The sequence below is a fragment of the Telmatherina bonti genome, assembly GCF_933228915.1.
Source record: "Telmatherina bonti genome assembly, chromosome: 19".
NCBI lineage: Eukaryota > Metazoa > Chordata > Actinopteri > Atheriniformes > Telmatherinidae > Telmatherina > Telmatherina bonti.
Window position 1 is genome coordinate 23,466,559 of NC_136617.1, and position 13,123 is coordinate 23,479,681.

Here is a 13,123-nt window from a genome sequence, read left to right on the forward strand (position 1 = left end):
TTATGCACATATAACAATGTCCTCTGATCCCCACATGTGCCGACCCACTGCGTATAAGCCATCTGGTCTAAGTTAAGTGTAATATAAAAAGCTTATTCAGATACACAGTGAGTGTGGATGCAAACTTGGCACTGCTGAGGCCCTCTCTCCCATACCCTCCACCACCTTTCCCTGCTTAGACCTGATTTCAGTCTAGACATCATACTGGAAAATGGCTCACACACCACAAACACACTAGGAATATTCCAACTGTACTATTTATGGAGGTAGAAATGTCTTTCTACCGTCTTCAGAAGAGGCCGAATGAAGTAACACTAAATGTACGTCAGCTAATGGAAAACAAATGCAGAAAATGTAGCAAATAAATAACCTCAGTGTTTCATTAATGACTAATATGGACAATATGCATGGCTGTGTTTGAGTCACGTAGGTATGTGTGTGTTTGACTGTGTGTTTTTGCTCAGACACTAAGGAATACATTTTTATGATGCCATGCTTGTATGATGGGTGGAAAGCTTAAGTGAATATAAGACAAAGTGTACAGAGGAATAAATCAGCAGATATAGATTTATTGCCGATGACTGGTGGGTGCTCTACAGTGCAAATGGAAGCAAGACAGACAGTAAAATAAACACACAGGTCAGAAAGACAAAGTGAGAAGATCATCATCATCATCATCGGACTTACCAGAAGAAACTGGGTGAACTCGCCATAGTTAAGCTGCTTGTTTCTCTGTGCACCAAAGTGCAGCCGTATGAATTCACAGTCCCAGTTGAAGGGGATGTGCTGGAGGATGGTGGTCTGGCTGAAGACCTGTTTCACATCCTCTGCAGCAGACATAACAAAATAAACAAATGAATAATAGGTTCCTGGTTTAATGATGGGATGGCGAAATATGAACATAAAATCCATGAAAAAATTAATCAAATGTCAATACTGTGTTAACAAACTTATGAGAGAATATAGTACTAATACTGAATACAAAAGGTTTACAGGTTTATGAAGCAAGCCGAACCCCCCACCCGTTTATAAAATATATCAATTTTTATTATTTAATTTATTCCAACAGTCTAATAACTCAGTGTGTTGCTATCTTTTACTTTGTTGCCACAGTGATTACATAGTGAAAATCTTATTCTGTGGCAAATCTTTCCAAAATATTACTTTACAGCTTCTGATTAATAAGTGGCAACAGCTTCATACACTATGTGTTAATACTGCCCACATGACAAGTATTTTGCAAGTATTTGGACTGTTTTTATCAAAGTAAAAGTCCCAAGTTTCACTTTAAAGTCTGTTTAAAAATGCTGCATTAAAGCATGACTAAAGTAAAAAAGCATATTATGGGATTCTTAAACATTACATAGTCCTTGTTACTTATACATGTCTGCATGCTTATTACTCTGTTTTGTATTTTATTTGAGCTGAAGTTAATCTTGATTCTAAATAATTGGGTGATTGAATAAGAAACAATGGGTGGCATTAGCTGAGTAATTAATTGCAAATTAAATTTCAAATGCTCCAGTAGCTTCTTTCTATAGTTACCAAATAAGCACTTGCATAAAGTGAAAATGTCGGCTCCAAGTAGAGAACTTCTGTAAATACGTTTTGCTTCTGATGTCCTGTTCTATTTAAACAGAATTTAGAAACTAATTAGGCTAAGAAAACTAGCTTTTCTACAATTGCTGTACAATTACAGTACATCCACTTTGTGTTAATGTTTTACAGATTATACTCAGCTTTTTACACCAATTGCCTAAATATCTATATGTTTGTATTTTAATAACAAGCATTATTATATTAGTTTGTGTACTAATAGGAACCTGAAATCTGTCCTCACTAAGTTTTGTATGTCAAACTGTAACAAACAGCAAGTGTTTCTTGTCTCTTAGTCAACATTACTAATTCTCTGATTTTGGAAAAGAGAAAGAAAAAATATATTGTTTTTGACTAATTGTCAAAGTCAGTCTCCAGAGCATCACAATTCTGCACTAATGGTTGCTCTGAATCAGCTTTAAATGGCACATGCAGAGGTTTTTAGGCTGTGTGGCCTCCGCATTGAGAAGGATAGCCTTTTCTTCTCACTTATGTTCCTCTGCCTGAACCCTCTCAGACTCTACAGCCAGTGGAGTGGAGAGACACTGAACATGAGTCCTAAATTACAGCCTTACTAAAGAAACAAAAACAAACCAATAGAGCGACCTGTTTCTTATTACCAAACAGGCTGAAGGAGTGGAGAAAGGAAAGAGGGATAGAAAGCATTTTTTCCTTCTTTTTTTCACAGGCAGGAAGGGAAATAGAGAGAAGCAGAAAGGTGATATTTACTGCAGCTCAGTCTTACCTGCTGATGGAAGACAGTCTGTGTTGTTTTTTTTTTTTTCTTTTACACTTTAATAAGGCAATAAATATACAGCCTTTAATTCTCTTAGAAACAGGCTGCCTCAGAGTGTGGGGTTTTTATTATCAGCTTTTATAGACCTGTCAACACTCTGTACTCTTTCATTTTCTTTTTCTTTTTGTCTTTTTGGCTGAGCTACAACTACATGTCATAAGCTGAGCTGCGTTGCAATTTTTTTGAACTCGGTATTCTGACAAATTATGCATTTAGTTATTACGTGCTAAAACTTCGGATCACTGAGCCACTTGTGCTTCACTAAAACTGCTCAGGTTATTATAAAATTAAAATGGTTTTGCAGAAAAATGAAAGAGAAAAAAAATCAGTCTCGAGACATTTATTGTGCATGAAAACAAACAGGGCTTTAATGCGACATAAGCTATGGCTATAATGTTTTTAATGGGTAATAAAGAAAAGAGCTTTGAATTTTTTTTGCCTCGCTGAGGTTGTTTAATCAAACCAAGTGAGGGAAAATGGGAGAATTCTGTAATGTCTCACAATAAAGCAACTTTGACAAGTCTATAATCTCAGTCAGGAGTTGTTTGCTTTTGGCGTAGTGGTAGTCCAACACTGCAGTCAGTTTTTGTGCACTGCATGATGTGTGTTATGTTTTTCATACCATTTTCCGCAAGTCCCATAACACATCACGTGCACTGGGATATTCATTAACCTTTGGGAGACGCAGAAAAACAGCAGACCTTTTAATTGCCACCAAGACAACGTCACTCTAATTGATCCTTTTAAATATGAAAATTTACATATGTGCATATATAATCAACCACAATGATCTTGCACCCTGTCGAGAGCAACAATTAAAATAAAATTCACTTACTCTTCCATGTTTGCGAACAGGATGTGTGCACTGCATGGCAAATCAAGCCTAATGTGCTAACGCCTCAAACACCTACAGAACGCTGGCATTAGACTTGTTTAAATCAATTAGGCAAATGTAAAATGAGCAACGAGTACAAATGTCTTCCCATTTCACCTCAGAGATTCCAGGCATTGGAGTAATGGTGCCAATCATCTGCACACACACACACACACACACACACACACACACACACACACACACACACACACACACAACCACCCACCCTCTACCGCCACCTTCATCTGCATCTCTTTGCTGCCTCTCCACCTCCAAACCTAACCTCTCGACAGATACGATACAGGACCATGTACAGTATTTTTGTTTGTGGATGCAGCTATAAAACAGTAGATGGGCTGAGGTCAGACCCCCTTCACATAAACTAAAGAGGACTTTCTGAAAACATATTCAGGGGCACATTTAAGAGGAACATTGTTAAATGTCAGCTGCAAAGAAACATGTGCAGTGTTCAGATCTGAACTTTTGTTTTAGTTTACATAATAACATCAGAGTCATTATTAGACAAACTGTCACCTCTGCTGAGGGTGTTTCCTGATTGTGTTTTTTTGTTTGGTTGAAGGTTTTCTTTGTCAGGTTAATGTACTCACCTAACTTTTCTTTTTCTGAAACATTGATTTGCCTGATATTTTCCAGATCCTTATGGCTCTAAAATCTTTTTTTTTTTTTTAAACAGTTCAGCTTGTATTAATGTATCCAATTGTCTTTGTTAGAGATACTGTTTGACCTTTTAGGTTTTCTATTTCTATGTTGTACTAATATTTACATTTTTATTTCAGTAAACCTGCAACGTCTTTTTTTATTTTATTCATTTGCTCACAATAATAGTGTACAGTATGTAACCAGGTATGGAAATTTTGTTGTTTCCCAGTAATGTTCCTGTTTGTATTGTAGTTGTAAATTTTAACAAGGTGCTGACCCTGGGGTGGGTGGTTCTTAGGCTCACAGGGTGCTGGTTCTTGCACTTGTCTCCAACCACCAGGCTGCCTTGCTCTGAGGTCATGAGGGCCCTGGCGAGGACCTTCCTCTGGCAGCTTCTGGGTGGGTGTGTGGCTCCCAGGGCTCCAAAATCCGTGAGGGGCTGCTGGTTGCCTGAATATTGGGGTTCTCTTCTGCTTCTTGCCCGTGGAGGCATAGTTGCATATGCACAATTGTGCTCATCATTAAAAAAAAAAGTCGTTCCTTATATTTTGCACTCATGCTTATTTAATAGCACTCATACTTATCCAGTTACTGTGTTGTCCTGCAGGGTTTAAATGGCAAGCCATTTCATTTTGTTCAGTTTGTTTTCTTATAGGTGCTCCTGATGATTCTCTGCTTTGTTTTCTTGCAGAGACCATAAGATGTTTTTCACAAAGTCTTTTTTACAGGTGTAGCAGCTGGTTGTCCATTTTTCCCCTTTACAGTTGTTGCTGTTGTTTTCTAACTTTTAAATCTTTTCGTCTTTTATTTCCTTTACTTTCTCCATCTGTCTTCTCTTTACCCTCTACCTTCTTTTGTTCTGCGTGTAAAGTCAAGGGTTCAGCAATACTCAATTTAAAAAAAAAATCAATGCTCAAATGCCAAGGGAAACCTTACATTCACAGAGCTCCATTTTCTTTATATCCTTAAGCTCCTCTTTGTAAAACACATTTGCACTTATGTTCATTCATGTCCAAATTTGTCACTTAAAAAAAATCCAGCCATCCATTTTCTTTTAACAATGTTGCATTCATTTTGATTAGTATAAACTTTTAAAAGTTATGATTATTGAAGTTTAGATGATTGTTTGTCACACAGTTAACAGTGATAAACCATTTCTTTGTCTCTTTCCAGTATAAGGCGCAAGCCTTGTAATATTTGATCTAATTCTAACAAAGAGTGGCACAATTAAATACATAAAAATATAATATACAGTTTGTTTTCTTGCTTTTTTTGCCTAGTTAAACAAAAAGTTGGACACGCTGGGCAGATTTGATGTGTTGATAACATAGGACAGGTGTCCAACAAAAAAAGTAAACAAAAAAACTTGAAAACTAATTATTGTTTACTGACATTATTTTTATTTCCTATGCCACCTATGATTCTCAGTCTGTTTTGTTTGTAGATATCATTATTATTATTATTATTATTATCTATATTCAAATGTCTTTTTTTCTTTATTATTAATTTAACCCTGCCCTGCAATGGACTGGGGCACTGTCCAGGTTGTACCCTGCCTTTCACCCAAAGACTACTGGGATAGGCTCCAGCTTCCTAGCGACCGTGAATTGAATTAAACAGTTAGGAAAATAATTTAATGAATGAATGAATAATTTAACCCTTCTTTCTCTTTCCCTTATTTACATTCTATATATTTCTTATTGAGGTAGATAAATACATAAGATAGATGTTTACTTATCATGAGTCATATGACAACTAAAATGGTGATTCTGTTTATATTATAGCTATTGACATTACTGTTAAAATTCTTATTTCTAAGTTCTTGCTTCTGGGCTTTCTCGCCTGTAACATCTGCCTTGTTACAACAGACAAATAAGAAACATCACTTTGTATTCACCTTGTGTATCCATGTAATTTTTTTTTTTTTTTCATTTTTTGTACAATGTGTTTGCATAAATAAATGAATGCATACCATAAGAAAATCTAATTAAAAGCGCTAAAACACAAACAGTCAGCCAGCTCTATTAAATGGTAGAAAACCAAAGGTATGGCCTTCATTCTTTTCTTTTCACTTTACTGTTTTTAAACAGGTGAATGTAGACAATTTATATGATTTTACAACCATAATTAGGATTATCTAAAATAGCTTTGTTGTTGTTTTTTTTGTTTGTTTTTTTTACTTAGATTACCTGTTGTTCATATTTCCCACATGTGAGACCATGACTTTATAAGCTTCACTCTCACCCACCATATATTTTGCAACAAAATTGGCTATTTATAAGTACAAAAATGGCTTTGAAAGGTTGGAAAAAGATGAAAGACATAAAATCCGCCTTATCAAAAATGTAAACAACAAATTGAAAATCTACACTTATGGATATCCAGTGTGATACAAAAGGATCCCCACCTGTTGGCAGGGAGACTAGTCATGCGTTTTACTTCAGGTCTCTTTTAAAGCACATTTCATGCTTATGGTTCACTGCATCAATGTGACAAGAGGATAATTTCATCTATAACTGCATGTCTGAGGCAGAGTTACTTACCAAAAGTGGTCATTCCATTGCCTGTTTTATCAAACAGCAGGAAGGCAACCATGAAGAGGGAGTCCGGGGCACACAAGACTGACTCGAATGCTACAAACTCCTGAAAGGAAATCAAGCTGGGGGAGAGAGGGAGAGAAAAAAAATTACACACTGGACTGTAAAAAAAAAAAAAAAAAGTAAAATCCTGTCATCTCAGTTCAGTCTTTTCTGTGGTATTAGCTTCAGTATGTCTGCGCAAATGCTTCATCAGCTACACATGATCACTGACACTCAATTAGCTACATAACTCCTAATAAAGACTTAAGTCTAAATTACTCTAATGAAATGAGATATTAAATTAAAATAACAAGTACTCAAACACTGCATTAAACTACAGACTCGGCTGTAATTACTGCCACACAGTGGTAAACCAGCACACTCAGGCAACCTATCAATCTGCACTACACGTAACTCAAGTAGCCTTTTATCCACAAGTCTGTTATTCCATATGTGATGTCATAAACTCATTGAGTGTGACAGCAAGAAAATAAAACATTTTTAAAAGCTCTGTGTGTGTTCCCAGTTTGAGCTGGCAGCTGGTACAGGGAGGAACAAGTTTAAGAAAAACCCAGACAAAAAAAAAAAGCCAAATATGAAATTTCACTTTTTAGTGTGCCATTTTAAACAAGTAGACAGGCATGAAGGGAGCTGGAGGCTCATTAAGGAAGCAGGATTCCAGTTACTATAAATATAATTTAATAAAACATGAAAATGTAAAACAAAAAGGCCAAGAAAAATTATTTTACATTTGACCTTGATTTGTTTGCCACAACATCTAGAACACACCTTGATTAGTTTTCTCTGACTTAAAATAAAGGGAAATTCCTGGTTTTCCTTAGGAAGAAATGTGTCCTCATGAATTATCAACATGAACAACAATTGACGAAAGAATTGCCACTGTGTGAATTCACTGAGATCCTGGTCAGAGACAGTCCCACTGCAGGGACCTGGACCACGCAGTTCCCAGTTCCCATAAGTCCATTATGAATTTCACAAATGGATCTGATAATTACCGGAGGGGTCAGAGCTAATGAGTGGTCCCTGAGCATCCATCTATTAAACCTATTTCAATTTCTGAGGGGGAGTGTGGGGAGGAAGATGGGAGGGGATGTTAGTGTGATTACACCTTTCTGGTTGCTGTAATTAATTATTTTTCTGATGAAATTCAGATGTGTTTGTTTGGCCTCTAAGAGTTCCAGATATGAATCAGGGCACTTTTGTGAAACCTCTCGCATATTTGTCATAGTAGATTTAAAAAAAAAAAAAAAAAACTGCAGGAAAAATTGTGCATATTCTTCAGTTTTAACCACAGTGACACTTGATTTGTTATCCAGTAAATGCACTCTCTTCACACATTCAGAAAATAAACCCAAGAAAGTACAACAGTGAATACAAAAGGCTCAGATCAATATTTGATTTCAGTAAAGTCAGAAATGCATACTCATATGAGAGCATCAATATGCCTCCACAGATTAATTGATTGCGTCTGAAAGAGATCTACAGAGGAACAAAGGAAGGCATGGAGAGGGAGCAGAATTGAATGTCTCAGCAGCAAATGAAATCAGCTGTCATCATTTCAAAGGCAAGACTAATTGTTTTATTAACTAAGCAGGTAGTTTGTATGAGCAGGGTCCTGCTGATGGCAAGTAGGAGGAAGGGGGCACAAAGGCACACTGCTGTGTCCGTGGATTCATTGGTAAAAACAAAGCCAATACTAACGGTGGACTAAGATCAATTTCCTTAACAATCATCATTTCTTTGTTACAAATGCACATTACAGTCTGAAATTATACCTCAGAGGTTAATAGAGGTGTTTAAGCAAATAGAAGCTGGAGTGCAAAGATTTTCAGAGCACATGTGTTTCCTCATAGAAAAAAAGAGTAAAATGTCATTTTTCTTCCTTCTTTTTTCCTTCACACGCATCAGTTTACATGTACAGTGTACATACTGTCTGTGTTTTCCCAGACACGGATAATCAGCATATTAGTGTAACTGAGAGGGCTGTTGATAACTAAGGGACTGGACTGCAGTTTAGACAGGGCAGTCCAGACAAGATCCAGGGGGCATCTCTATAACACACGCAAGAAAACATCCTACACATGACTCTTAAGCTGGGGTTGAAGCATATGATGGTTGATTAGCAGCGCCATGACGGCTGCAAAATGATTACCATGAGAGCGAGGGAAGCCATAGCTTTTGCTATTCAGACATAACCCCAGCTAGACACTCGATAATCAACCTACAGCATCTCCCAACCATCAACTGCTATGGCATGTGTCCAAGCCTGCCCATTCCATGTATGCAGCCTGGGATGTATCGAGGTACAATTTCCTTTCTTTACTTCACAGGGTTTAATCCATATTCAAACAAGAAATATGCATGCCTATATCATGCGTCAGAAAGATGTTGAACACCCTAGACTGAAACAAAGATTTTTGTCTTCCTTTAGATATCAGCTCAATGATTCACTTATTATCATCCAGCTATATATCTATATTTGTTTTAATCTTATCCAGCTCTTACCTGTGTTCTCATCTGAAACAAAACCCAGGCTTTCAAACATTGTTTACAAGTAACATAAATGTATGGTGTTGGTTTGGCCCGCCTGATGAAAAGACAGCTCTCCTGCCTTGATAGTAGTAGGAGAAAAAGCTCCTAGAGGGGCTTCAATAATCCCCCTGTCCCTGCCATGTAAGCATTGTTACTGACAGCCTTCCACCCACCTAGAGCGTACACCCAGGGGAGCGCTATCTGTCAGTATCTGTTCGGTTTCTAGCAGTGGACACCCACCAGTCTGAGTTCAGAATGCCCACTGCAGCTAGCACACTGCTATTTTCTCAGCATGCTCCCTTAACAAAGTTTTTTTCCTTTTTTCAAACCTCCCAGCATCTATGGGGGGAAAAGTGGGTTTTCTTCACACTTGAACAGATGCTATGAAGAGAGGAGAGAAGGGAAGGAGTTAGAAAAAGTGAATAGGAGGGAGTTCGGAGTGAATTATGTGAGTAAAAGAAATTTATTGTCAGAAATGAGGAACGTAAAGAAAATCAAACAACAAATAAAAGGAGGACATAAATAAGTTCACTGAAAAAGTCAAATGCTCAAAGATGTGTATGTTAGTCCGTTAAAATTGAAGCCTTTGCTTCCTCCGAAGACCTGTCGCTTTTACTCTCTCCATCCATCTGCCTCTCTGTCTCACTGACAATAAAAGGGAGAAAAGTGATTTCAACATAACAGATTGTTAGGACTGTCACTATATCCTCTGATTTACAAAGTCGCAGAGGGGGAGGCAGACAAATGTATTTTCACTGTTTACATCGCTCAACACACATCGTGCCAAATCATTCACACGCGCAACAAAACACAGAAAAATTTCCCTCACACAAATAAACTCCAACATAAATGTAAGCAGGCGCGCTGCTGCCATCCAACCCCCTGCTAAATCTATTACTCCAGAATCATCTTGCTGAAATGGACTCCTACCTGGCAAAAACAGCAGCAGGCACACTAGCTTCAAATATACTGCACTCAACCAAAGTGTATTGTCTACAGACATATTTGCATGTGATCAGGCACGCTGGATGAAAATACAGCCACTAAAGTGGTTTGTTTTGTCTTGGCCCCCGCTCTTTTCATAAGGTTTGCACGGCTCAGTGCTTGAAAAACAATACATTTGTGTTTTCAGCCAGATCTCACGGGCCGGATGTAGCCGCTACTTTTCATCTGTTCTGTGCTCATGAGAAACAGATCGGCTGTATAATCATCTGGACTCTTTGCCTCATCAAATCATTCGATCACGGTTTGTGAAGAGAAGTGTGCATCACAAAGTCTGAGCATCACAAGGCCTTACAGCTCCAGCCATAATATATATATATATATATATATATATATATATATATATATATATATATATATATATATATATATATATATATATATATATATATGCACACATATATATATATATATATATATATTTTTTTTTTTTTATTTATTTATTTATTTATTTTTTTTTAAATGACCTCTTTTCCTGTTTTGCTCCCACATCATTTCCATTCCCCTCAACAAAACCAAAATGAGTTTTAGATACAAAGCCAGGGCCATCGGTTCCTAATAGATTTACCCTGATGCCATGGCCGCCATTTATCCTGCTCCAAAGCTGCACAATGCGACAGAGTGCTCCTGAATAGCATGAGCAATTACAGTGCATGTGTGTGTTTTTTATGCATGTGCACGCACTTTGCTCCCTCTCTCTCTCTTTTTCCAATTCCAAAACCCCCACTACTCAGTCTCACCGTCCCCTGTGCACGCAGGCACGCACATACACACACCTTACAGCAGACGTAATAACATTAAACTACGCAGCCATGTGCACTTTGCTCTTTGTAGAAGCTTAGATGGTTACCATGGCAATATGTTTTTTCTTTTTTCTTTTTTTTTTTTTTTTTGTAATCTTTTTGACTTACCCTAACATTTTATTACCTATCATTATGTATCATTAAATGCATAAATATTAATGTAAAAAACAGGGGTGATGGGTATGGGGAGGAGGAGTAAATGTGAAAGTGGGGGGCGCATCTACAAAGAAGAAAACACCTGAAAGGGGCCTTGGTGGTTTGATATCACTTTGCTATGTAATTCATATGTGGCCATCCCTCTGTGCATTTTTACACCACAGGTTTAATTCATATGCTTCTTTATAAAATGCAAAATAACACAAAATACTAGCCATAGCAGGGATGCATAAACCATGTAGTAATAGTTTTAATAAGAGTGGGCTTCCTGCTTAATATATAATTTGCAGTTCTACTTACTCTCTGACCTCGTCCTTTATATTTCTCTCTAACACAAGAAATTCAAGCTACTCCAATGTACACGAAAATGTTAAACCAACCCATCTTTCTTCTGGTCCACCACTCCTGCCAGCAGCTTCGTAGCTTCATCCGACAGTCTGATGTCTGTGTGGGCATGAAGGAAACGTTCTACAAAGTCCTGTGGTGACATGAAGTAGTCGTCATGCTTCTTGATGCTGGCATACTGTAAGACAAACATACACAAGCAAATATAAAGTAAAGGACACACACTGGGCCTGAGAATTTTCTTAATAAAAAGAAAAGGGAAAGAAAAACAAAATATACACATGAGGCTATAAGTGAAACAGGAAAACACAGAGGAGAATACAAACATATCAATATAATCCCACCTTTTCAAAAATAGCTTTCAACTCGATGGGGTCAGCCCTCCTTGGCAAAACTGCCTGCAAAATAAAGACAAGCATATTTCATGATTACATCTTTTATCAAGTAACTACTTTGGCATTTGTTGCATTTGAATCACATGAATAACCTGACAAGTGATTTTAGCTGCATGGAATAACTTTTTCTGTTGCCTTGTGAAATCATAAATAAATCTTGTGTTTGCAAGATTAAAGTTATTAAATAAAGTTATTTGGTTACTTTATTTCAGTTAATTCATTGTGCAGTTCATTGCTGTGTTCACTGATATAGAGGAGAAGTATTTTTAAAAAGACTAAGCTTGAAAAATATCTATTTAAGAAATTGGGAAATTAAATTAATTTGGTTTCTGAACCTCCCAATTCAACATTAAATTAGTATGCAGCATCTCCATAACTTTGTAAGGACTCCTGGCAGGTAGTTCATACAGGTAGCCTAATGCTAGCCAAGGTTACAGGTGACTGAAATCTGATTTTATTTTTAGCAATAAGTACATTGAAGATGTGGCCTGAAAGTAATACGGGCCATGCAAAGAAACGACGAGTCTCATACCTATATTATCTCTATTTAAACACTGATTCATAGTGGTTAATTAACATAGAGGCTGCTAGTCAAAGTGTATATTAACTAGCTGCTGTAAAGCCTCAATGTCATTGCCGGCTGGTCCGTGTTAAAGTCCAGCACATCCTCTTAGCGGGCTAACCGGCAGCTAGCGAGACATCCTGACACGCGAGAGCCTTGGCGTGGACACCACCGGCATTCAGCACACGTCACTGGCAAAGTGGCAGCTCCCTTCTGAAGTGTGTGGAAGTACGGTGGGACAACTTATCAGCTACTTACCTTTGCTGCCATGCTGAGCAAGCTCACTGTCAGATAGTCCTGTTCACTTCCTACTGTGTGAGGACGTTCCCATGGAGATCACGCGCCGGTGCAGTGAAAGGAGGATGAAAGAGGATCAGCTGTGCACGTGGTGTGAGGGCATGAGAGGTCAATTGCTTGGTGGCTTCTCGTAATTGTCGGATTCATTCATTAATCTAGTATAATGTATGTGTGAGTAAGATCTTTATTTATCTCTTCTGTCTACATTTTAAACATGATTTCATGGCTGTTTGGGGGTAAAATCCGCTCCAGTTACATCCGTAGAGGATGAGAACCACCATTAAACCATCAACATCTATTCCCAGAGGAGTTTACTGTCTAAAATTGTTTTAATAGCTGAACATTCGACTTTGTTAATCATTACAATATTACTATTACTATTATTTCTTTGGCATCATATTTAGCATAAACTTGGCCAGATATTGGTCGTTTTTCTGCTTGAAATCCATACTGTTTGCTGCATATATAGCCTGATATACTGTATCTATTTGAATGCTCTGTGGCT

At 37.5% G+C, this 13,123-nt stretch overlaps 1 protein-coding gene across 1 annotated transcript in view; it reads right to left on the reverse strand.

Moving 5' to 3' along the window:
• slc25a13 (solute carrier family 25 member 13) overlaps positions 1-12,591 on the reverse strand; it is a gene marked incomplete at both ends in the record, with an annotated part of 55,447 nt that extends 42,856 nt beyond the window's left edge. The window contains 5 exons of the mRNA XM_079258747.1: positions 688-827; positions 6,470-6,585; positions 11,400-11,542; positions 11,709-11,762; positions 12,580-12,591. Of these exons, the coding sequence (XP_079114873.1) occupies positions 688-827; positions 6,470-6,585; positions 11,400-11,542; positions 11,709-11,762; positions 12,580-12,591 (465 nt within the window). The remainder of the gene's footprint in view (positions 1-687; positions 828-6,469; positions 6,586-11,399; positions 11,543-11,708; positions 11,763-12,579) is intronic.
• Positions 12,592-13,123: the final 532 nt, after the last annotated feature.